The sequence below is a fragment of the Scatophagus argus genome, chromosome 13 (assembly GCF_020382885.2).
Source record: "Scatophagus argus isolate fScaArg1 chromosome 13, fScaArg1.pri, whole genome shotgun sequence".
NCBI classification, from domain to species: Eukaryota; Metazoa; Chordata; class Actinopteri; family Scatophagidae; genus Scatophagus; species Scatophagus argus.
In genome coordinates, this window is record NC_058505.1 from 8864409 (window position 1) to 8890357 (window position 25949).

The following is a 25949-nucleotide window of genomic DNA, read 5'->3' on the forward strand; positions in this document are numbered from 1 at the left end:
TTAAATAAATATTTTTCAAACCACCGTAAGTCTTCTACTACGTTCTTCAATCTGTCTCTAGTGGGTTGGACTAATCCAAAATAGTGAAAATAAGGGGGGTGTTCTGAAGACAGACTATTGCCTGTGAAATCGGGGTGCTTTGAAAACACCCGCATTAGCATTTGGTACTTTCCTCCTGATTAAATTAACACGACAAAAAATCGACCAATCAGAATTTTGGTCGAGCCAGAACGTACCGACCAATAAATCGACCAGTCGACTAGGGGATTACAGTCCTACACAATATACAGTATGCCTCACAAACTCACGTGTCTTAAGAAAGAGAAACGCTGTTTTTCTTCTTCATAGTATAATAACTGCTTTCAAATTTCATAGTTCCTGCAGTCATTCAGTTATGTCATGTCTACCAAAAACCACAAAAAGCACAAACGCAAACACAAGAAACCACTGTGTGAGGACAGTGGGAAAACATCACATAACAGCTATGGCCAGGTATTAGTAACAACATTCAATACTAAACCATCTCTCCCTACATTCATTGTGACATTCTATTAAGCTAATTAATAAACCAATTTTGCCCCTTGATATAGTACAAACAAGTTGCAGCCAAACAACGTGCTTGATACGCGACATTTCAGTAAAAACACGCATGAGCAAAGACAGAACACCTGCATTTGATGGTGCAGGAGATGTGCCAGGAGACGATGAGGAAGCACAAGGCCAATAAAGAGCAAGAATGTCAGCGTACCTTCCACTGGCTCTTTGGTCTCCTGCCTCTGTGTATCTTGTTTTGCAGCTTTTCCAGCAGCACTCTTTTCGGCTGGGACAAAACACAACATTAACCTCGCAATCTCGCAGTAATGAGTTTTCTAAACTGAAGACAGCAGATGACCATAGCCAGTAAAGCACACAAATGGCCCAGTTCACTCAGGCTACTGTTGCCTATTTACACCTTGGCATACTGACTAACCCTAACCCCTCCTTAGCATCAAAACAAGGGGTATGCAAAATCTGTGAGAACAAAAAGCCATCAAAATCAATAAAGCTACAAGCAAAAACAATAAAGCCTCTCTTTCCTCCCACAGATCATTATCAATGATCAAACAAACAGCAACACGCTAACACAGAACTACCGTGAGAAGAGCTATAAACACGTAGCATCAATATGTTCACTCAACACAGAGCTGGAGTAACCAAAGCATTAAAACAACTGGACAAAACACAGTATTTGCCACAAAATGGAGTATTTTTCTCCAGAGTGCATCAGGAATAAGACAACTGGCGACCATGTTTACAGTACTGACAGATGTCACAGAATCCGACAAAAGACCATGCAAATATGTTTCATTACCTTCACCTCCCGAATGGAGCTCTTGTGGTACTCTCTGAAGCTCCTGTTTAAGGAGCTGCTGTTTAGGTGTCTGTCCAGTAGATGGCAGGGTCACAGCTAGGAAATTGAACATTAAACTCACAAATCGAAATTACCTTAGGATACCACTGACTACATGCAATGTAATATAACAGTGGGTGGGAACAAAAACACCACTCCTTTCCAACAGGTTTCCATGCAGCACGTGACAAAGACTCCAAAAAATCCACAGATACTGAGACTAAAACGATTTTCTTCACACAAGCACAGATCATGTGACAAGTGAATTAAAAAAAAGCATAATTTACCTGCATGCAGAAGATATAGCCATACTGAAACCACATTTAGCCTTAAGGCAATTGGATGAAGCAACATCACACCATGTAAGCCAGTTCATGAACCAAAATGTTTCTAAGCAACCAAGACATAGAGTGCCAATGTTAAGTACTGAATAGCTTAATGTGTTTGTTTCTCACTTTTGTCTTACAAAACGATGCATTAATTACACATGAACATGGGCAAAATAATCAAGAAAAGTTAAGAGTCCTTAGAGAATTGCCTTCCACTGTCTCATGTATCCCTTTTCTCTTATGCCTGCCTTTAGCAGCTGCAGATGGAGACTCAGGTATCTTGGCTCAAATGCAAACATGAGATGGAAATAGAAATGCCACATAAACTATAAATGGCAGCAACCAGTGTCTCCGTCAGACCTACAGTTGATATGAACACATGAGCGCAGCTTGGAAATGGCACAAATTCAAAGACCTTCAGTCTTCTAAAACCGACACAAATAAGATATGAAGGACAATGAGTCATGCTAGACTTAAGTAAATTATGCACAAGTAAACTTTAAACAACAACAGATATCACTCTCAAATCATTAACATGCTAACGCTAAGTGGCACAAATACAAGCGTTCTTATTTATTCCCTCTAAATGATTTGACTTAGCTATGTAGGAAAAAGACTCGCATAAAAACTGCAAACACAATCCAACAATAAGAAGGAACAGTTGACACAGCAGAGGCACACAAAGCACAACCAAAAGAATACTGCAAGAATACATTCATCATAACCTACACAGGCCAGAATATATAGGCCCAATTTAAGGGGAGGCTGCACATGGAAACACAAGGCCATTATCAAGATGGACAGAGCACATAAAGCCGAAAGTCAAGCCTGGATATTGCCATCTTACTTCCATACCTTCTATTGTTTCTTTGGTCTCCTGACTCTTAGATTCCAGTTTAGTGGCTGAAGGAGCTGACAGCTTCACAGCTGAGAGGGAACAACTTGAAATCAGAATGATGTAGCATACTTGATCATCTACAGTACTGGGCCATAATAAGTTAAATTTCACCTTACAAAATGGCTCACAAGTTGTAAATTAATTTAAATAAAGAAATCAGCAAGTACCGTTAACCGATCATCAAGATCAAGATGATAAGATAAAAGAAGAATATTTTATGGACCAGCATACTAGTACATACATTATCAATGGTCACCACTGTTATCAATTAAAAGACAATGATGAAAAATTCAAATTGACAATCACCACAGACCACACTGCAAAAAAGCTATGTAAGCAAAGACATCCAACCACATACAACATGAAGGAAGAATCTGGTGAATCTGACATAAGACAGACAGATAAACAAAGACCAACCAAGTACTCTGACATTTAATGTGCCAGCACACAGACAACAAAACAGCAATAGAAGCATCACAGCAAAAGCAAATGCTTCAATATAAGTGCTTCAATGAAGAAAAAAATCAATATGGAATACAAATATTCCACCACAAAATATATATTCTTAATTACGATGACATATTTCAATACACTGTAAACATCTGAATTACAAATCCTCCTACCCTTAATATTAATGCTGGCAGTGGTCTTCTGGTCTCCACACACACAGCTGTAGTCTCCACTGTCTTCTGGCAACACTTTGTTGATAAGAAGTTCGTTCACCGAGGCCTTCTGCTTCATCTGGTACTTTTCTCCAGACTTCAGGACCTGTGTTCCCTTCTTCCACTCAACAGGGACTCCAGGTTTAGAGATCTCACATCGCAGAGTAAGGTTAGCTCCCTCCTCAGCCTCCTGGTTCTCCAGCTTCTGTTTGAAGGTCACTGGTTGGGCTGAGTATGTATCAGTTGGTTAGTAACCACTGGCATGCCAGTAGATGAAATGTAAAAATGTGTATTTAAACAAAAACACTGACAATTTACAATCCACAATGACATGCAGACACAGTCGCAAACATATTTAAATGTGTGCATATAACAACCTGTGGTATACAGTTTTTTGTAAATCTTCCACAGACCAACTCTTTGAAAATCCTCTTCCTACCCTTAATATTAATGCTGGCTGTGGTCTTCTGGTCTCCACACACACAGCTGTAGTCTCCACTGTCTTCTGGCAACACTTGCTTGATAAGAAGTTCATTCACCGAGGCCTTCTGCTTCATCTGGTACTTCTCTCCAGACTTCAGGACCTGTGTTCCCTTCTTCCACTCAACAGGGACTCCGGCTTTAGAGATCTCACATTGCAGAGTAAGGTTAGCTCCCTCCTCAGCCTCCTGGTTCTCCAGCTTCTGTTTGAAGGTCACTGGTTGGGCTGAGTATGTGTCAGTTGGTTAGCAGTCAGTAGCATGCCAGTAGATAAAATATAAAAATACATATAATGAAAGAAAAAAAAACACTGAAGGGTAGCAGTCCACAACACGCAGATTTCAAAACAAGCATGTCTAAACAGGTACATATATAAAGCTGTTCCAAGCAATTAAAAAAAAAAGTTACTCAAACCAACTCTTTGAAAATCTTCTTCCTACCCCTAATATTAATGCTGGCAGTGGTCTTCTGGTCTCCACACACACAGCTGTAGTCTCCACTGTCTTCTGGCAACACTTTGTTGATCAGGAGTTCGTTCACCGAGGCCTTCTGCTTCATCTGGTACTTTTCTCCAGACTTCAGGACCTGTGTTCCCTTCTTCCACTCAACAGGGACTCCAGGATTAGAGATCTCACATCGCAGAGTAAGGTTAGCTCCCTCCTCAGCCTCCTGGTTCTCCAGCTTCTGTTTGAAGGTCACTGGTTGGGCTGAGTATGTATCAGTTGGTTAGCAGTCAGTAGCATGCCAGTAGATAAAATATAAAAATACATATAATGAAAACAAAAACAAAACACTGAAGGGTAGCAGTCAACAGCACGCAGACTCCAAAACAAGCATGTCTAAACAGGTACATATATAAAGTTGTTCTAAGCAATTCGAAAAAAAAAGTTACTCAAACCAACTCTTTCAAAATCTTCTTCCTACCCTTAATATTAATGCTGGCAGTGGTCTTCTGGTCTCCACACACACAGCTGTAGTCTCCACTGTCTTCTGGCAACACTTTGTTGATAAGAAGTTCGTTCACCGAGGCCTTCTGCTTCATCTGGTACTTCTCTCCAGACTTCAGGACCTGTGTTCCCTTCTTCCACTCAACAGGGACTCCAGGTTTAGAGATCTCACATCGCAGAGTAAGGTTAGCTCCCTCCTCAGCCTCCTGGTTCTCCAGCTTCTGTTTGAAGGTCACTGGTTGGGCTGAGTATGTATCAGTTGGTCAGCAGTCAGTGGCACGCAATTCCATGAAATGTTAAAAAACAATAAAGCAAAAAAGGTCAAATACAGAAAAAAAATGACATATAAACTCCAAAACATGGCTAAATATGTACATGTAAAAGGCGATTCCATACATTTTTTTCAATATTACTTCATCCAACTCTTTGAAAAACCTCCTCCTACCCTTAATGTTGAGTCTGGCTGTGGTCTTCTGGTCTCCACACACACAGCTGTAGTCTCCACTGTCTTCTGGCAACACTTTGTTGATCAGGAGTTCGTTCACCGAGACCTTCTGCTTCATCTGGTACTTTTCTCCAGACTTCAGGACCTGTGTTCCCTTCTTCCATTCCACTGGGACTCCAGTTTCAGAGAGCTCACAGTGCAAAGTGACATTGGCTCCCTCTTCAGCCTCTTGGTTCTCCAGCTTCTGTGTGAAGGTCGGCGGCAATGCTGTACAATCAAGTTTTTGTCACTTGTCAAAATCAGGTGAAATAAACAGCTTAACAAAGGTCGTAAGAAAACATAAGGGCAGCAACAGGAGCAGAACTCCTTTGAGAAATGCAAAAATAAATACATAAAACTTTGCTGAAAAAGACTTCATGAATCCGTACCAGTAACTTTCAGAGTTGCAGAGGTCTTCTGGTCCCCACACACACAAGAATACTCTCCACTGTCTTCAACCCCTAAATTCCTAATCCAAAGCTCACAAGAGGTCTCCTTCTGCTTCATCTCATACCTCCCTCCAGCTTTGAGAATTTCAGAGCCTTTCTTCCACCAAACATCAGCAGCAGGTTTTGATAACTTGCAGCAAAGTGTGGCAGTCTCCCCTTTGTTCTTCTCTTGGTTGTTGAGCTTCTCTTTAAAACTGGCTGGCAGGGCTAAAATAAAATGAAGAATGGCTTGATTAAACAGGGTGTTGAATTTTGTTGGGTTATGATGGAGAATGGAGAATGATAATAGGCGAAGTTGATGTATGAGCTGTCATGTTCCAGTTATCCAAAGTTAACCTTTGGAATCCAAAATGATTTCCAGAAGTTGGTTGTTGTGGTTCCTTGCAGGTTTAGCTATGACAGTGCACACAGTGCGAACTCTCTTAATTAAACACTACAGTATGATAGCTTTTGAAAGGTACAAGGAATTACCAACAAAGACACATTAATGCAGTATGCAGTCCTTGCCAAACGAGGCAACAGGTCACTTTGGAACTTTGTATATGTTCATGGTTGTTGTTCACACGTTTTGGATGTGCAAACAGTTTCTCAGTCATAAGATTCCAAAACAAAGAGGACTGAATGGTGCAACAAAGGAGACTGGTACGTGACTGTGAGCAGTGTCAGTTAAGTTTGTCAACTGGGGATAAGTATACTTTCTGATCCCCAAGCAACCACAGAGATTGTGCTGGAGTCCCTGGGCTGTCTTATAGTAGAGCATGAGGGGGCTTGCCCACATCAGGCACATGATCTGAGCACCACTCAGTGAAGACATGTTCACACGTTCACTTCCCTTACATGGGGTTACTCCTTGACCAGCTTCATCCACTCCTGCCTACCCTGCTCTACGAAGTAAGAAGTGAACGTGTGGTGGGAATCATTTGACTGGTCAACACTAGACATGGCATTCTACTGATTACTGACTATTTTTGACAGCATTTTTGCACAAAACATCTATAAACAGAGGTTTCAAGAGTCCACAAAAGCAGCCTGAGTGCGAAAAGGAAGGCCAAAGTTGGAGCGCAGGACATCAGTGCAAGCAAGAACATATCTGAGTGCAAGCATACAGTTTGAGCAAAAGCAAAGTAACTCTGTGTATAAGCGGTGCGTGATGACAAAGTTTTGCGAGAAAGCTTTACAAAATCTGAAGGTGAAATCAATAAGTAATGGTCTTATATTGCTCTTAAATAAAGACAGAAAAAAGCCCCACACACCATACCATTTTTTTCAAATTTAAGCCATACAGGACATTTAATATTATAATAAAAACTAAAGTTAAAAATTCATAAAGATGATCAAGACGAAAACTTACCACTTAGTTGTATATATACATTCTTAAGTTCTTACCATTGACTGTGACCTTTGCCATGCTCTTGGCAGTGCCCACATCACAGGTGTAGATGTCAGTGTCTTTCTCCTCCAAATGTTTGATGGTGAGAGTTAACAACCCCCCCTTCTTGGACATCTCATATCGACCTTCAGCCTTGAGCTCAGTGTGACCTTTAAGCCAGATCACAGTGGATGGGGTTTGTGCAGTCTCGCATTGCAGGGTCACGGAGCCCTTCTCTTCTGCTTGGCTGTCCTTCAGTGCTTTAGTGAATTTATGGATAGGTTCTGTAAAAACAAAATAAACTTGTTATGACATAAGATTAATAGGTAAGTGAGTGACTGCTGTCATGGATAATTCTTTTATGTTGTCAAAGATAATAAGTGAGACGAATACATAATCTTGAGTCTCACCCTTGATTTCCAGCTTGGCTTTGGTGGTTGCACCTCCAACAACTTCACAGCTGTACTCTCCAGAGTCCTGAGCAGAAACATCATGGATGGTCAGCTTCATGATCTTCTCCTCTTGGGTAATGTCATACTTCTGGCTTTTTCTGATGGCTTGGCCTCCCTTGGTCCACTTTACGGTGGAACTAGCCTGTGTTACTTCACAGGTAAACACAGCATCTTCTCCTTGAACAGCACTAACATTCTGCAGTCCTTTCGACACAGATGAAGCTTTGCCTGCAAGAAAGGGCAATAACTGCACTGTCTTTTAAAACCTTAATATTTGTATTCCTTTTTCTAGGTGTCTTGAAAATATATAAGCAGCTTACCTTCAACTGTTAATGTTGCTTTGGAGCTCAGGTCTTTAATGTTGAAGACCACCTCTCCAGCATCAGCAGGAGTGACGTCTTTAATGGTCAGCATATATTTGCGTCCTTTACTGGTGATTTTAAAACGGCCTCCATTTATAATAGTTTGGTCATTAAGGGTCCAGGAACACTCATCTGTGCTCTCACGAGACAAGATGCACTCAAAGCTACAAGCCTCTCCTTCATTCACTTCAGCTGATTTCAGCCATTTGGTTATCCCAATGCCAATCTCTACATTTGTGACAGAAAGCATATGTTCGTGACAATGAAAAACTATATTATTAAGTAAGATGAAGGCTAACACTGTAAAACTGAATATCCCAAAGAACAGTACCAACCTCTTACAGTGACCTTCGCTTTAGAAACCTCAGTTCCAAGATCACAACTGTAGTCTCCAGCATCTTCTTTGGTGACATCCTTGATGATCAGCCCCAAAGACTTGCCTGTGTGCAGGAGTTCATACTTTGGTCCAGCCTTCAAGACTTTACCTTCTTTTCTCCATGTGGGAGAAACTCTGGGCTTAGATGCCTCACACGCCAGAGTTATCATGCCCCTCTCCTCTCCAATGACATCATCTAGAGACTTGAGGAACACGGCACGTTTCTCTGGAAGGGAATTGAAAAAGTGCAAAGAGTAGAGATACTGTAGGCAGCATGGGACAAATGTCACTTATGAACAAATGCTTCAATCAAAGTATGACTTCTGATTAGGGCTGAGCGATCATTTATATTTTGATATTGTTCAAATGATTGATATGATCATCAAAAGGCATTCAAATTGTTGTGAGGGATGGTTTACATATGGCACATTAGTGAAATGCCAGCATGGTCTTAATGTTGTTCCACCATAACCATTTCTAAATGCACAGCAGGGTGCAGATTATTTTTATAACCTGATATTCATAGAGTAATTTTATTTTTTGGTGTGCTTGCTCAAGCAGTGCACGATATTTCTTACCTTTAACCTTAAGTGTTACAGACTCTTTCACCTTGCGGACTTGAAAAGTGATAGTCCCCCCATCCTGAGGTGCCAGGTTCTTCAGTGTGAGCTTGTGAACCTTCCCTTCATGAATGATGGTGTTGACTTCATTCGTGAAGAGCACCTTGTCATTCAGAAGCCACTGTGCCTCTTCATCTGCATAGTTAATCTCAACTGTGAACACGGCATCGCTGTCTTCGTCAACCTCCATGTCAGCCAAGTGCTTGGTGACCTTAACTTCACGCACTGGACAGAAGAAACAAGAAACTTTTAGTTAAAGACCACTAAAGTCCAAAAGAAATCCAAAACAGTTGCTTTATGTTATTATCTCGATGAAGTATTTAAAGATCCATACAGTACCTTCCACAGTAAGTGTGCCTTTAGTCTTAGCGGGTCCAGATTGACAGCTGTACTCTCCGCTGTCTTCCTCAGTCAACTTTTGAATGGTAAGTTGAGCCCTTGTAGCATCTTGCTTCATGTTATATTTATCTGATGCTGTCAGAGGTACCTGACCTTTAAACCATTTAACCTCTTTGGGAGTGGCAGAAAATTTACAGGTGAGGATGGCTGAGCTTTTCTCCTTCGCCTTCACATCTTTGATGGGCTCTGCAATCTCAAGCGGACGCTCTAAATTTGAGGAAGAGTATGTGATTAGATATATTTACAGTATCTAACACAGTACTCAAGTGGCTAACTGCTGTATGAACATGATTCAACACATTTACCTTTGACCGTGAGCTGGGCTGCAGATTTGCTCTTCCCTGCTGTAAACTGCACAGTTCCTGTCATTGATGCTTTGGTCTTTTTGAATGTGAGACGGTGCATAGTGCCCTCTTTCTCCATTTCAACATCAGCGCTCTCCTGCACAGCAACTCCATTCAGAGTCCATGTAGGAGGTTTCACCAGTTCCATACTGATTTCAACTTCAAAAACAGCTGCAAAGGGTTCAGTCACTTCGACTGAACTAAGCTCCCGCACAATGCTGATGGACTGCTCTGAAGGGGTCATGGAAAGATAAAAGTTTCGTTAGAAGTCAATGGTAATACATGATTTCATAAAATAAATGCAATGTTGATTTATAGTGTCGGACCATACCAACAGTTTAGTCTTTTTAAAACTCAAATCAAATTTCAAATCCCATATACTATAGTATATTATGTATAGTATACTATTCTATACATTTTGCCAAATGCCATACTAGTGGTCAGAAATCAAGGAATGGCATCCAATATTTTGCATGCTCTATACAAATAATCTATTCTCCATCCATGGACTTTACCGGAATGACCTCTATGAGTTAGCTCAATGAGTATTTTCCACTAAACTGAAACCTAAGCGGAGGTATAATCAGTGAGAATGAATGAAAACACTTGCGTGGGTTACTTCACTTGCATCGGTAATACACTTTTGTTAATTTCTTTCTTGCACAAGTAATTTTAAATACCAATTAGTATATTAATTCATTTATAGGGTCAGGCTTGTTCCATAACGGCCAACAAATAAATCAAAAGACTGACAGACTCACAGATAGATAGAAAGTTAGAAAGATCGATAGATAAATAGATAGACAGACAGATACCTCATTGACTAGGAGTCTGATGGCTTGTTTTGCATAAATATCTTCTAGTATGTACTCATTACACAGTCATAGACATTAATTCCCTACAATCATAAACCTGACACTAAATCACAGTCAACCGTTGTCATCTTCCATCATGTTACCTTCCACAAGTAGTTTACAGGAAGTCTTATCATCAGCGGCATCACAGGTATATGTGTCTTCGTCACCCTCGTCCACGTCGTTGATGGTCAGTTTTCGATACACATCTTCACTTTTGATCTCGTACTTCTTGCTGGGTTTGATCTCCGTCTTGTTCTTGTACCACTTTACCTTTGCATTGGCCCGTGACACTTGGCATTCAAGATGACCACGATGCTTGTACATCGCTATCTTATCCCTGAGTCTCTTCACAAACTTGACTGGCAGCTCTACAGTAACAATAACACCGAATCAATGAAAACTATAATTTATGCCACAGAGCAAGATTAAAGGGTATTGATGCCAAGGCCTTGGCAAAGCCCTTTTCTAAACTCACTATAGGACAGACAGTGTTCATAACTGAATTACATTATATCCAAAAGCAAATAGGGCTAATTTGTAATGGAACATTAATGCTCATGAAGCACCATCACTTCCAATATTATTAGCAAAAGCTACTGCAGATAGCAAGAATCTTGTCTTGTTTATATGTCAGTGTTTCTATATCAGACACTGACATATAAACAAGAAACATCCTAAACAACAATTTATTTTAACTTTTTCTCCCATCACACTCCTGGAGATTTCTAATCATAAACTCCAAAAAGTCCACACTCACTGGACCTACCTACCTCCATACCATACCATACATTCATTGGTTGTGTTTCCTTTGCCATCAGGCCTCAATGAGGCATAACAATATAAATGCAAGTTGCAATTGGATTTCATTTAATCATTTAGTGTGACCCTTTACATTCGGCTCACAAAATCATTCAAAATGTTGTGGGCAGCTTATAAAATGAAAATTTTGATTATGAATGCAGACTGTTGCCTGCTATAATAATTTGCAAAATTTAAAATAAAATATGGCCTAAACTGTTTTTTTAAATATTTTCTGCTCTTTAAGAGATTTTGTCATACTGAATAAAAATAATCCGTTTGCAACCACACCTGAACATTGTAATTTAATAGTTAGCGTATCCATGCAACAATACACTGTATACTGTGTAGTGTTATGTGATTTCAGCACATAGCACTGACTTGTTTACCTTTCACTTTCAGCTTTGCAGTTGAAGAGGCCTTTTCAGCTGTGAATTTAATCTCACCCATATCGTCTGGGGTGACAGACTTAAACAGCAGTACATACGTTCTGCCTGGAACAAGAAATAAACAGCTTGAAGTAATAAAATGTTATTGTTAGTGAAAATCATTATTCAAGTAAATCCTATAACACTTTGTGAAGAGAAAGGGAGGTGAGTCACATTACTCATTTAATGAGGTCTTACCCTCTTGTCTCATCTTTATGTTGTCACCAACTTTGAGTTTGGTATTTCCTTTATACCACTGGCAGTCCACTTCATCGTGGGAGATTTCGCAAACAAATGCAGCACTCTCCTTTTCCATCACCTCCAAATCCTCAAGCTTCTTCACAATCTTAATATCTCTGGCTGCAGGGAAAATATTGTTAGATGTTTCTATGTATTGAAAATCTTTATCCTCCACCCTAAATAATGGTACCTCACTGACTCGTATGCTTCCTGGCATTACTATTAATTACCATGAACGGTGAGCTTGGCAGAGGTGTTATCATCAGTGGTGCGACAGATGTAAGTGCCTGCATCTTCAGGGGTGCATTTGTTAATGACCAAGGAGCGCTTTCGTCCCAAGGAATGGATACCAAAGTTCTTTCCTGGTTTCAGTTCCACATCATCCTGAAGATTAACAAATTTTTCTAAATGTTACACATGTACTGTGCACCTCTCAGTTATTTCACTCAGCATTCAGTAATAATTTTTCACCTTGAACCATTTAACATCTGCATTGCTTCTGGACACTTCACATTCAAAAGTAACCTTCTCCTTCTCTGGAACACTGATATCCATAATGGGTTTGGAGATCATGGCAGGAGGCTCTGTAGAATCAGCATGTGCCGGTCAGTAAGTGACTAAACTGTGACTCTTGTGGCAGAATGGCTGCTGCACAACAACAGAGAGATTTAGTCAGCCACGACTCTAAAGACCAGAAGCGGCCCTTACCTGTGACAATAAGTTTGCCAGAAACATGCACTCCTTCTGCTTGGAAGACAATAGTTCCTGCATCCTCCCTTTTGAGATTGGACAATGTTAGGGCATGCTTCTTTCCCAGAGCTGTGATACGACAGTTTGCCCCTGACTTTAACTTGGCCCCATCCCTGGTCCAGGAGCCTTCAACATCAGCTTGACTGAGCTCTACCTCAAGAGTTACTGTCTCAGTCTCATGTGCCTTGGTTTCTGTTAGGCCCTTTATTACCTGGATCTTCTTCACTGGAGGGAACAGGAGGAAATGATGAGTCTAAGTAAAGTTTCCTATCTCAATATTTCAATTCAAAATATACACACATTACTGGATAATAATTACATTCTCTTTCTATGATTAAGATATATACTTAAGTACAGTATAATGCATCTTTAAAAATATTTCTGAGGATCAGTCTTACTCTCTACAGTGAGTTTGGCCTGGGTTTTGTCATCCAAAGTTTCACAAGAGTAGATGCCTCGGTCAGCATTGGTCACACTCTTGAAGACCAGAGCCTGCTTAGCTCCATCTACCCGAATCTCCATGTTTCCTGCAGGCTGCAGCACTACACTGTTCTTCATCCACTTGACTTCATCTGATGGCTTACTGAGCTCCACCTCCATTTTCACTTCACTCTGCTCCTCCACTGTCAGGTTTTCTAGCTTTTTCTTAAATGTCACAGGCTCATCTAAATGGCGCGCAAAGAAATGTGGATTTTAATGAGTAAATTACATTAATAACACACTTAAAACAGACAATTTACTGACAAATGCATATTCTCACGTTGCACTTGTAGGGTAGCTTTGCAGCTTTTGCCTTCTGCGTCAATACTAATCTCTCCAGCATCTTTTTGGGTGACAGAGGTGATGGTGACTGAGTGACTGTTGCCACCGTGTTCAATCTTATACTTGGGCCCAACAGTGATCGGTATACTGTTGTGGAACCATCTCACAGTGACGTCTGCTGGGGTGACAGCACATTTAAATATGGCATCTTTTCCCTCCATTGCAGCCACATTGTTCAGTTTGGTGGTCAGCCGCACTACTCTGGGTGCTGAAAGGAGTGAGTGACAATAAATGAAGTATACTGATGCTGTATGAAAGAAAAAAAAAGTTTAAACTAGATTTAATTAATTAAACTATGAATTACCTTTTGAGGAAACTTTGGCAGAGGTCTTGTCATTTTTACATTCACAGCTGTAATCTCCTTCATCTTCTTTATTCATGCCAGTCACAGTGAGAACCCGCCGAGGACCATCTGTCCTGACACAGTACCTTCCTCCAGGTTTTATCTCACGACCATCATGCTGCCAGACAACATCCCCTGAGGCTTGATTAAGCTCACACACAAGGCTAAGTGTACCTCCCAAATCCACTGTGGCAGGTTTCAAAGGGACAATAAACTTCAAAGATGAATCTGAAATGAAAGCATGGGAGTTAAACATCAAAACAAAATCTGGCTTGTAAGGAAGTCTGTACATCAATTAAAGTTAAAGTTAAAGTGACATATTTTATTATCAGGATGTTCAAAACAATTCTAAGACTTGCCTTTAACTTGTACTTTGAATTCCAGTTTGTCATCAGCAGTTTGACAGGAGTATGAGCCACTGTCTTTCGTTTCGGTGGATTTTACTACCAGTGTACGAGAAAATCCATCTTTTCTCAGTTCATACTTGCTGCCCTCCTTGAGCTCCACACCATCTCTAAACCACTTCACACTACCACTGCCTGTGGTCAGCTCAGTGGTCAAAACAATGTTTTCACCTGCTTGAACAACACATGTATCGCTGACAAGCTTCTTCCGAAACTTGACAGCTTCATCTAAAGAGAAGAAGAGCTTCTTTTCAGTGCTTTGTGCAGAGAATTGTCAATCTTGTTGCAAAATTAATTATATTTCAAATATACACCACCTGTTATCTGCAATTTAAATAGCAGCTTCTCTGATCCAGCCTCACATGTGTATTCTCCAGCATCTTTTTTCTCCATTTTTTCTATCACCAGCTCGCGATTCTTGCCCTTTGACTCCATGTGGACTGTTTTGCTGGACGTCAGCAGCTTGCCATCCTTGTACCATTTCACCTCTGTCTTGGAATCAGAAACTTCGCAGCTCAGGGTAGCTTTTTGCGAGAGAGTAGCTTTCACCTCCTTCTGAACAGACTCCTTGTTAGAGAAGCCAGCTGGGGCCTCTGCAGAACAATGAAACATTTGAGCTAAACAAAGGGCAACCTACCAGTCAACCCCAAATGTATGGACACAGATGGTTAACTGACTTAGTAATGTAACCAAGGGGAAAACAACACACAGTTGAACAAAACAAATAAGATAAATTCAATTCTCATTTGTATACTTTTCGAAATACTAGTGACATCTCACTCATCCTACCTGCCACATGTATCTTAAAGGCCAGCTTCTCAGTCCCAGCCTCACAGATGTACTCTCCAGCATCCTTCCTCTCCACGCTATCAATCACCAGCTGCCGACTCTTGCCCTTCGACTCAGTACGGATTGTCTTGCTGGACGTCAGCAGCTTGCCATCCTTGTACCATTTCACCTCTGTCTTGGAATCGGCTACCTCACAGCTCAGAGTGGCTTTCTGGGAGACAGTGGGTTTCACCTCCTTCTGGACAGACTCCTTGTTGGAGAAGACTGGCTTGAGCTGGATCTCTGCAAAAGTATTAAAGGAGAACATCAAGGCATTGCCCCCCTTCATTTTAAAACACTGCATTAGAGCACTGAAAAACTGATGACAGAACCCGGAAAACTGCCTCAAAAACATCAAAACACCAAAAAACACTAAACAAAGAGGACAAAAGTGAAGAACAGCAAATTGTATTGAGTAGCTACTAAAGTTGTCACAATATAAACTTTGGTACAATACTGGTATATAAAAATGACACTCACTACTCAATACGAATATTCACGAAAAAGGAGATTCAAAGCAGATATTCAAAACTACAAACTTAAATCTTCCAATTTAGTTGCCTTTGATCTACTTGACCCTAAATTTTGAGACAAACAGACAGACTGCATAAATCACATATACCATTCCCTTTGATTCATCATACCTGTCACCTGTACTTTAAAGGCCAGTTTTTCAGTTCCAACTTGACAGCCGTATTCTCCAGCATCTTTCTTCTCTATGCTGTCAATCACCAGTTCACGAATCTTCCCTTTTGATTCCATGTGAATCACTTTGCTGGGACTCAACTGTTTGCCATCCTTGTACCATTTCACCTCTGTCTTGTTATCAGCTACCTCACAGCTCAGGGTGGCTTTCTGCGAGAGACTAGCTTTTACTTCCTTCTGGACAGACTCTTTGTTGAGGAAAGCTGATTTAGCCTGGACTTCTGCAGAAGTAACTGTAAAGAAGTGTGGTGGCAACACAATTACCGATACAAAAAAGGACTTGACTCTGCAGCACACACGCCACTTCAGATTTGCTGGACCAATGCAACCAAGCCATATAGATGCAATGCACAGAGCAGTAAGCATTATTAAACCATGTCTGAGAGAGAAAGAACACTGTACTTTGCGGTCATAAAGTGAAAGCAAACGGGCATCTGCAACTTGCTACAGAGAGACACAATGAAGAAGTTCTTTAGAAAGGAAGAAGTCAAATCTGTGACCAAGAACTGACAAACAAGAGAGGCACAAGACTCAGCAAAAAAATCAAAGTATGAATCTTGGTGTAGTGCATACAAGTGATGTACAAATGTAACAATCTGAGAATCCAAGTCACTATTGAGGACTGTGCCTGTTTAGTCACAGTAACCTGTGTGTTTTACATGCTATGTCTTCAAAAATCAAAATGCTAGATACATGCTGCATTCTCCTTACCTTCCACATGTATTTTAAAGACCAGCTTCTCAGCCCCGGCCTCGCACACGTACTCTCCAGCATCTTTCTTCTCCACACTGTCTATCACCAGCTGGCGACTCTTGCCCTTTGACTCTGCATGTATTGTCTTGCTGGTGGTCAACAGTTTGCCATCTTTGTACCATTTCACCTCTGTCTTCATATCAGCTACTTCACAGATCAAGGAGGCTTTCTGGGAGAGAGTGACCTTAACCTCCTTCTGAACAGACTCCTTATTCAAAAATGCAGACTGGACCTGTTTGTCTGAGGAGGAGATCATGAATGGGAATGACAAAAACATTTTCTCGGTCCATTGCTGTGTTAACACCTGCAGTACATGTTAAGAGCCACAACTGACAGAAATACTTTAAGTCAGTTCCGTCTTTGCCCCTACCTGCCAGCTGCAGTTTGAAGACCAGCTTCTCAGTCCCAGCCTCACAGATGTACTCTCCAGCATCCTTCCGCTCCACACTATCGATCACCAGCTGCCGACTCTTGCCCTTCGACTCAGTATGGATTGTCTTGCTGGAAGTCAGCAGCTTGCCATCCTTGTACCATCTCACCTCTGTCTTGGAATCAGCTACCTCACAGCTCAGAGTGGCTTTCTGGGAGACAGTGGCTTTTATCTCCTTCTGGACTGATTCCTTGTTGAAGAAGGCTGACTGGGGTTCTGATGGAGGAAGCATGGCAGGGAAAATATCAGATGCTGTTTATTGAGCACTTAATAATACACCTAATATATAACATCAAGATTTTGAAAATCCACCCTTTCCTTACCTGCCACATGTATCTTAAAAGCCAGCTTCTCAGTCCCAGCCTCACAGATGTACTCTCCAGCATCCTTCTTCTCTACACTATCGATCACCAGCTGTCGACTCTTGCCCTTTGACTCAGTATGGATTGTCTTGCTGGACGTCAGCAGCTTGGCATCCTTGTACCATCTCACCTCTGTCTTGGAATCAGCTACCTCACAGCAAAGAGTGGCTTTCTGGGCAAGAGTGGCTTTCACCTCCTTCTGGACAGACTCCTTGTTGAAGAAAGCTGACTGAACCTCTGAGGCTAATGCCAAGGAGGAATACAAATGTAGTTATGAGAACTATATAAGATCACAAATGACTGAAACATATTGAGACATTTAATTCTTCAGGGCACCAGTCTTGTTCAGATCATTAAAATATCCAAATTGATATAACATCTTATCACATCTTATAAATCTGACACACAAAGGTGGTTAAATGAGTACCAAGTAAAGTTCTGCAAACCCTTCACTCAAAGTATATTGATACAGTAGCTTACAGGCACAGGATCAGTCAGTCAGACTGTAAATATCTGTAGAATTTTATACATTAGTTAATCGATCAAGCAGTCCTACCTGACACAAATATTTTGAAGGTCAGCTTGTCTCCTCCAGCTTCGCATGTATATTCTCCAGCATCACTCTTCTCCGCCTTTTCAATCACCAGCTGACGAGTACTGCCTCTTGCTTCTGTGTATATCATCCTACTGGATACCAACAACTTGCCATCTTTATACCACTTCACCTCCGTCTTGCTGTCCGAAACATTGCAACTAAGAGTGGCTTTCTGGGAGAGAGTAGCTTTCACCTCCTTCTGGACTGACTCTTTATTGGAGAAGGCAGCTACAGCTTGAGTTTCTGTGAAAAAAAATAAGGTAAAGAAATTTGTATCTGTGATGTGCAGTCAAGTACTGACTACAAAGGCACCATACTGTCTTACCTTTAATCTTGACCTGGAATGTGACTTTGTCTGTCGCTGTCTCACAGGAGTATTGCCCTTCATCACATTTCTTGGCATTTTTGATGATGAGCTTCCTTTGAGTTCCTTTGGAGATGAAGGTAGTTCTTTGGTCCTCAGTGATCTCCACTTGATCTTTTCTCCAGACAACAGTAGCACTGGCAGGAGACACCTCACAGCTCAGCTCAAGATCTCCTTTAAGGGACGATGACAATCCCATAGGACCTCTAGCTTTGTTCAGAAACTTGGCAGGTTCATCTGAGAAAAAAATATATAGAAATTGAGCAATGACTTTTTAATTACTTGCTTATTTGAACTAGTCATAATTCAGTACTTTGCATGATCTGAGACAAAGGCAGTACTTGCTGCACCCACTCTGTAAATTTGTGTTTGTTTTTGCTGAGCATACCTTTAAGAGTGAGTTGCAGAGACATTTTGTCATCAGCTAAAACACACTCATAGATGCCCACATCTTCTTCAGTAACATTGTGCACCATCAGGATCCTCTTGCGATCAACAATCACACATTCATACTTCTTTCCCATTTTCACCTCCCGACCATTCCTCATCCAAACCACCTTAAGAAACAAACACAGAAAATAGATGTATATAGTTATAAAATAAAAGCTATGGTAGCAGGTTTAAACAACTGTTTCTCTAATGTTTACCACATAAAAATATTTGTGCTGACAAAATTCACACATTCACAATTCAAAACACAAAAGCGTCTCTCTTGAAGACTATTCCGCTTAACAATAAAATGAAATAGAAAATGTGGTGTACTGACTGTGTTGCTTTCCAGACTTCAGTTACAATACATTAATTCAATCCAAAGTGGTGATCATCTTTCCTTTCTCTAAGATTGTCTTCCAGTTGGAAGCTAAAATATATATCTGATATCCTTCTGTCACATCTAAAGATAGTTCAGTAAAATGCTTTATCAAAAGCAGAGATAATAGTGTAGATGACTAAATTACAGAAATTCTATCACTTGTACTTTTGTCATCTCCATAGAGCTATAAAGTTAAAGGTACAATAAAGAAAAAAAAGCTAAAAGTAAAACTGGAAGTGACATAAGATCCCATCACAAACCTGTGCATCATAATCTGACACCTCGGCAGCCAGCTGAGCAGTGGCTTGGGCACTGCAGGTCACAACCCCCGGCACATCTGACTTGTTGGTGAACCTAATAGGAGGGGCTAAAAACATAATTGTTACATAAAAAGAAAGTAAATACCAATAGCCTCCAATTCAACAAAGGCTACGAATCTACAAAGTTTTACTACTGAAAAGTGATACTACAACATATTAATATGATTAAAGGATTTTTTTTGGATTGATTTAACTGGCTTTGAGTACATACCCTTCACAGACAGGATGCAACTGCTTTGTGAGCCTCCGCCCACAAATTTGACTTCAGCCCCGTTCATCTCTATGGTCACAAGGCGGATGACCAGAGTGTGTACGTTCTTAGTCCTGGTGATGAGGTAGTCGGCTCCGCTGCGTAGGAGGCGGCCATTTAGAGACCAGAAACCAGAACAAACAGCAGACAGCTCCACAGAGATCGAGAACTCTTCACCAGAGATTGCAGCGCTGTTCACCAGGCCTTTCCTGATTTCAGCAACGGGTTCTGGAGACAAAAGGCAAACCAGACATGAGAACCCAATATCTGAATGCATGCTGCAACAACACATGGATGACAAAAGTCACAGAGATATTTAGCTTTACCCAAGTAGAAGCTTCCCGGCACCTCTAGGTAGGAACTCTGGCCAAAGTCGTTCATTGCAGAGATGCGGAATTGGTAGCTGGCTTCTTCGATGAAGTTACTGATGGTGATCTCTGTTGACACGATGGTTTCTCCAGCATTGCACCTCTGCCATGTCTGAGTGCCAACTTTCCTCCTCTCCACACAGTAGCCCTTGATGGGCACAGGGCGGTCGCTGTCAGGTGGAGACCACTGAATAGTGATAGATGAGTCAGTCTTGTTCTGCACCACAGCATCGACTGGGGGATCAGGAGGATGTTTCCTTGCAGCTAGAGCATAAAAAAGTGATGATCATGCTTTTTGTATGATCAGATAAGTATTTAGTGATTGTAGTAAATCAAAAGAAAACTTAAAGGATTTTCAGAAAATCATTTTTTGCTTGTATTTAAACCTGTTTTAATAGTTTACAAGATACCCAAATACTAAGAAAATACCAATCCTTTAATATAAGAGTGAGTAGTTTTTTCCCACATATTTTGACCCAGATCACTTCCTCACCAGTGACAGAAAATCGAGTTGAAGTCTTGCAGTCTCCAGCCACAAAGGCCACTTCTCCTGAGTCATCAGCCCGGCAATCTCTAACTGTGAGTGTGTACTGTCTGAGCAAACAGGCAATGGAAATACGGGAATCTTCCTTCAGCTTCTCTCCATTGCGGGTCCAGTAGGCGTCTGGGTAGGGATGCTCCAGCTCCACACAGAAAATGACAGTGTCACTGACAGGAACCACTGTCCTCCGAGGAAGCTTCTTAGTAATGTTGCCTGTGACATGGGAGTAAATAAAGTTCACATAAAGAAACACATTCAGTAGCATAGTAGACAGACCTTTTCAGAAGAAAGTTCCAAGGGTCAGGTATGCAGTGGATTGAGCCTGTATAATTTCCTATCTTTTAGCAATATTTTAAGAAGATCACATTAATTAATCTTGAAAATATCACTGCACATAAAAGAAAAAATCTCAACTATACCCAGGACGGTGAGCTCAGCCACAGTTCGACTGCCCTCATTCATCTCACAGATGTAAACACCATCATCGTTGGTGGTGACATTGTGTATGGTGAGACAACGCAAGGTGCCTTCCTGCTGCATGTGATATTTGGTACTTTGCTCCAGCCGCGTTTCCTCCATGAACCAGTTGGTTTGGGTGGCACTAAGGGGCACCTCACACAGCAGTGTGGCTGACGTTTTCTCTTGTACCTCCACATCCTGCAGCTTCCTCCTGAATGGCACCTTGGGTTCTGACACAGTGAAAAGTAAAAGAATGTTCAGGTTATGCAACCATGTTAATGGTGTTGCAAATGGCAGTCTTTATATAAACTTTATATTAATTTCTCCATGATCTCATTTATATCCCAGGATAGTGCAATATTAAAATGAAGTCTGAGAAACTAGATATGTGTTAGAGAGATAATCCATCGTTTTGGACATTTAATATGTAATTTTTTGTGTGGTGTGTTTAAATAAATCTTGCTTGCTGAAGCCACAGTTTGATAATTAAACCATGGTTGGGATATCAATTAATCAATTAAAAACTTTCAGTGTTTTCTAGGAAAGTACAATACTTTCTAAAGTAAATAATCCTAAATATGTTAAATGCTGTGTGTTTTGTGTGAACTATAGGTGTCAATGTGCTTACCACACCTACTATTAAGTGGAGATTGCAAAGTGTTTCCTCTGCTTCTCAGTTTTCGTACTGCCCTCTGCACCACAACTGTATCCATACCCATACTTTGGATTTGGGCCAACAGTTTTAACTTCAGGAATCAAGTGTTGAAACATGTGGAAGTCCACCTTGAGTTATAGGTGAAGTCCAAGAGGTTCAGTAAATCACTCAAAAGTATCCAGTAGAATGAATGCAATAATAACAAAAAAAATATTTGTGATATTTCCTGGAATGTCAATTCCAAAGCAAGGAAGTGAGCTGTTTTTGATGTGGTAGCTAAAGATTTTTACAGTGAAAATGTTCGATTGCGCAAAAACACAGTTTATACACTAAAGAAAGTTAAAGCTGGTGAGGTACAGTTTTGCTTCTAAAGTGAACCAGAGCTTGTAATTTATGCACACACAGCACATTAATAGGTTGTTTTTCCAATAATGAACTGACTTCCCTTTCTGCCAGGACGCTTCATTTCATTTCTGAGCAATGCATAATAATCCAACAAAAAGTTATTATATTTGAGGTTAAACAATGAACAATATTCTTCTCTATTGCATTGAAAATGAATAGAAAATTAAGCCAATCTTTTCTCCATTGTTATTGTATTTATTTAACAGACAGGCAAGTCTCATCTCAAAGCAATTTAGAAATAAATGTGGAACTGATCAAACTAACTATAAAAAAATCTGAGTGCGAGTGATTCATGTTGAGAAGTTGACTTGAGCAGGCTGTACAGCCTTAGGACACTAGTGGTGCCCAGTTCCACCAATACCAACAGTTTGTAAAACAGCCTAACCTGCCAAATAATCTGCCAAACCGATTAATTGTCAACTTTTAATAAAATAAAACATTCCTTTGTAATCTAGCAAACTAACAAACACCAAGGCAAACATCACAATGAAACAGACAGATCAGTGGCACAGCCCTCACTGTTAGGCTGAACGGAGATTTACAGCCAATATAAATCTACCACTCTAGAATGTCATCTCTCGGGACGGTTTCTTCCCAAGGGAAGTGACACCACCAGTGGTGCCAGTGTGCTCCAGTAAGTGAGTAACTATCTCAGTAACTGTGAACTACTCATCACCAGCAGAAAATAGATGCAACACAACACCTGCCTTCAGAGGATGAGGCCGAATTCAACCTTGTTGTGAAAAGCCACGTACATTCTGGGAGGTTTAAATGAGGCATTGATAAAGTGATTTGGACAACTCTTACAGTAGTGCAGATGCCGCCAATGAATTTATCCTCCCAACACTGAGGTTTTTCCTGTGAGCCAGATATGTCCGTTTTTATTGCTGTTAAGAACACATACGTGAGTCACACTGTTGTACTGGGTGACAGGTTCCTTCACTGCGATGAACATAGACACTGTAGTTTATTTTGAGTAAATTACACATACACCATTTAAGCCTTGTTTGGAATATGCTGTAAATGCTGGAGATAAAGACATGACCATCTTACCTTTAACTGTTACCAACACAGCACTGTAGGTCTGCCCAGCCATATTGGTTGCATTGCAGGTGTAGAGGCCATTATCACTTTGCTTGCAGTACAGAATCTTGAGGATGAAGTTCTCAGCTTGGTCCTCATAAATGACATGCCTGCGGCCCTCGCCGATGTTTGTTCCATCCTTTCTCCACATAATGTGGGGTTTAGGGTGACCCGTCACAAAGCAGCTGAGTTTGGCATGTTTGCCTTCAGTCACCGTGCAGGTACGGGTGAACACGCCTTTGGGCAGCTTTGCCAGCGCAGATGCCCTCAGCTCATGTTCCAGGCTCAGAGCACTCAAACCATCTCTGATGTTGACTGTGGAGGAGGAGGAAGAAACAGAGGAGTTGCTTTGTTCGGTGCGATAGATAGAAATGTCCTTCTTCATTTCCTCTTTGCGCTTTTGTAGATGAGAAAGAAGGGAGGTGTTCTTGTCTGCAGTCAAGTGGCGGGAATCCTGGGCGTCTACAACAAGAGCTGCCGCAGTGTGTGCACGGCCGACAGTATTCTGGGCCCTGCAGGCGTAGGTGCCACTGTCCAGATTACGTACACTTTGGATTTTTAAGGTGCTGCTCTCACTGTCAGAAACAATCTTGATACGGTTAGTCTCCCCCAAGTAGCGCCCATCTTTTTCCCAATCAAAGTTGGCTTCAGGGTACGCTGCGACCCGGCAGAAGAAAACAACGTCGCCACCCAAACCTACACGTGTGGAGGTAGGCTTAACCAGGAAAACAGGGGCCCTCTGAGCCATCTCTGTTGGCAGAGCCACTTTAAGGGTTACAGCAGCGTAAGCTTCCCCAACATTGTTTTTGGCCCGGCACATGTACTGCCCACTGTCCTCCAGTGTTAAGTCATAGATGGTCAGGCGGTATACATCTCCATCCTCCACGGTCTTGAAGCGGCCACCAGATGTCAACTTCAGCTTCTCCTTTTCCCAGGTGATCAGTGGGGTCGGGCTGCCCACGACAGTGCAGCTCAGTGTGGCATCCTTGCCTACACACACTGAGAAAGCCTTCGGGCGGGTGAGAAACCTGGGGACTCCTCCAAACAAGTTTGGATCCATTGTTCCTTCCTGTAATCACAGATGAATATTACAATACAGTACAAGGAAGAGGCCTGCAAGACATAATATGCAACATTGAACAGGACATGTCACATTTGTTTAATTGATTCTAATTATTTTCATAGCCAGAATAACAGCAGGTACAGTCTGACATGGTTTCCCACCCAGATATTTTTTCAGTTACTGGACAATAGATAAAAGTGCAGTTTCAAGTCACTGAAGCGCATTTAATACATGTTTAGAAAAAACAAACACAATTTCTTCTAAACCGTAACAAGTTTAACAAACAGGACCACATGTCAAATGATACAAAGGTTTTGTGACTTATTCTGTATTATTTTCTGACCGCACATTAAATTACAAAGACACCCACCTAAACGCACCCAAATCATTATGAGCTGTGACAGTTTGTTATGTGTACTCTATAAATATGTTATGCTATGAAAATAGACATAAAACCACAGTTCACATGGGCATATTTATGGCTGGCAGTTACAGTGAGTGTCAGTCAACGTAACCCTGTCCTGGCCTTGCAGACATTCATCAACACAAAGACTAAACTTCATACCATGTAGGCTATTCTGTAGGAAGGTAGTTTTATTAACACAACAACAAACGAATCCCCCTGTAACAAGGTCAAATAGTGGAGATATGTTCCTTTCAAAGAGTGACATTTACCAGCTTTGTCACCTCTGTGGCTTGAACTGCCTGTCCCAAAAATAACCTCAGCTGTCAGAGCCCGTCTCTGTCCATTGCCATTTGTAGAAGCGAGAGGGACATCAGCTGTTTGATAAAGCCTCCACTTCAGATATACACTTAGTTTCTCAAAGTGTGCGTTATTTACTCGCTAACTGAAACTTCTTTTTTAAAAAATAAATAAATAAATAAATAAATATGCCGGAACTCAGTGAGTGATTTGCGGTTTGTAAAACTGCCACAACTGGAGCACACAAGCAGCTCAAATTAAAATCCAAATCACATAACGTCACAGCCAGCCAGGTTAGCTTAACTTAGCTTAGCTTAACAGTTAGCAGACATTTTAACTATGAACCGTTAAGTTACAGGTGTGAGAGTTCAGTATTTAAATACAAACTTGAATTGAAATTATTAGCTTCAGTGAAAAACTCGGTAAAACTAATAACGGAACATTTGCTGATAACGCTATTAATATTTATTCGCCTAACATTACTATTATGTACATATATTTTTACCTTGAGTCTTTAGCCACTCAGGTAAAACGGGCGTTGAATCATGTGGGCTAAAACGTCAGTTGGCCGTCAACGGTTTCCGGATGATGGCCCACTGCAATGTCAGCGTGTAGAAATCCCACCAAAAAAATGTCTTCTTTGTACTCAAATATCCTTGAAATGGTTGTAAATCCAGGATGGTGGAACATCCCCCCAGTCTCCTGCGGTGGGCGGTGGACTATAGCCTTACTTTTTTCTTTCTTCTCCAGTAGCTCATGATGCCAAATAGCTGACGTGCCTATTTTGGCGCAGCCTCCTTTCCAAAATAGACTTGTCATTTACTGTGGAGATGGGAGTCAAGCTGTTGGTGAGGACGGGAAGGAGAGCAGATCAGGCCGGGCCTCTGGCCTGCTTCAGGCTGCACACTTAACAACTCATTATACTCATAACATCTCATAATTTTACTCACCTACGCTTTTAATTGTAATTCTGCACCAGTTAACCACTTTATTGTAACTCCATTTTGGTTGCTCTTATTCTGCTTTAAATGAGCCCGCACATCTCCCCCTT

At 41.1% G+C, this 25949-nt stretch overlaps 1 protein-coding gene across 19 annotated transcripts in view; it reads right to left on the minus strand.

The window, feature by feature from the left end:
* The window catches only part of obscnb (obscurin, cytoskeletal calmodulin and titin-interacting RhoGEF b), a 50864-nt gene extending 24915 nt beyond the window's left edge, over positions 1-25949 (minus strand). For 7 of the 19 annotated variants that reach the window (XM_046408980.1, XM_046408976.1, XM_046408982.1 and 4 more), the window contains exons 1-39: positions 25404-25948; positions 23103-24201; positions 20950-21219; positions 20483-20743; positions 19948-20253; positions 19583-19849; positions 19312-19418; positions 18629-18797; positions 18202-18477; positions 17838-18119; positions 17243-17524; positions 16860-17135; positions 16448-16729; positions 15676-15969; positions 14993-15274; positions 14521-14796; positions 14159-14431; positions 13761-14027; positions 13395-13664; positions 13033-13299; positions 12593-12859; positions 12356-12468; positions 12115-12268; positions 11843-12004; positions 11606-11710; positions 10520-10786; positions 9523-9792; positions 9158-9424; positions 8777-9043; positions 8158-8424; positions 7781-8050; positions 7419-7688; positions 7026-7292; positions 5580-5846; positions 5152-5418; positions 4684-4950; positions 4200-4466; positions 3719-3985; positions 3241-3507 (exon numbers count right to left, since the gene is read on the minus strand). In XM_046408980.1, the coding sequence (XP_046264936.1) occupies positions 3241-3507; positions 3719-3985; positions 4200-4466; positions 4684-4950; positions 5152-5418; positions 5580-5846; positions 7026-7292; positions 7419-7688; positions 7781-8050; positions 8158-8424; positions 8777-9043; positions 9158-9424; positions 9523-9792; positions 10520-10786; positions 11606-11710; positions 11843-12004; positions 12115-12268; positions 12356-12468; positions 12593-12859; positions 13033-13299; positions 13395-13664; positions 13761-14027; positions 14159-14431; positions 14521-14796; positions 14993-15274; positions 15676-15969; positions 16448-16729; positions 16860-17135; positions 17243-17524; positions 17838-18119; positions 18202-18477; positions 18629-18797; positions 19312-19418; positions 19583-19849; positions 19948-20253; positions 20483-20743; positions 20950-21219; positions 23103-24192 (10345 nt within the window). In that variant the 5' untranslated portion in view covers positions 24193-24201; positions 25404-25948. Of the gene's footprint in view, positions 1-748; positions 821-1351; positions 1448-2574; positions 2647-3240; positions 3508-3718; positions 3986-4199; positions 4467-4683; positions 4951-5151; positions 5419-5579; positions 5847-7025; positions 7293-7418; positions 7689-7780; positions 8051-8157; positions 8425-8776; positions 9044-9157; positions 9425-9522; positions 9793-10519; positions 10787-11605; positions 11711-11842; positions 12005-12114; positions 12269-12355; positions 12469-12592; positions 12860-13032; positions 13300-13394; positions 13665-13760; positions 14028-14158; positions 14432-14520; positions 14797-14992; positions 15275-15675; positions 15970-16447; positions 16730-16859; positions 17136-17242; positions 17525-17837; positions 18120-18201; positions 18478-18628; positions 18798-19311; positions 19419-19582; positions 19850-19947; positions 20254-20482; positions 20744-20949; positions 21220-23102; positions 24202-24870; positions 25163-25403 lie in introns of those variants that run through there. The other 12 variants (XM_046408986.1, XM_046408983.1, XM_046408989.1 and 9 more) reach the window with 10 other exon arrangements.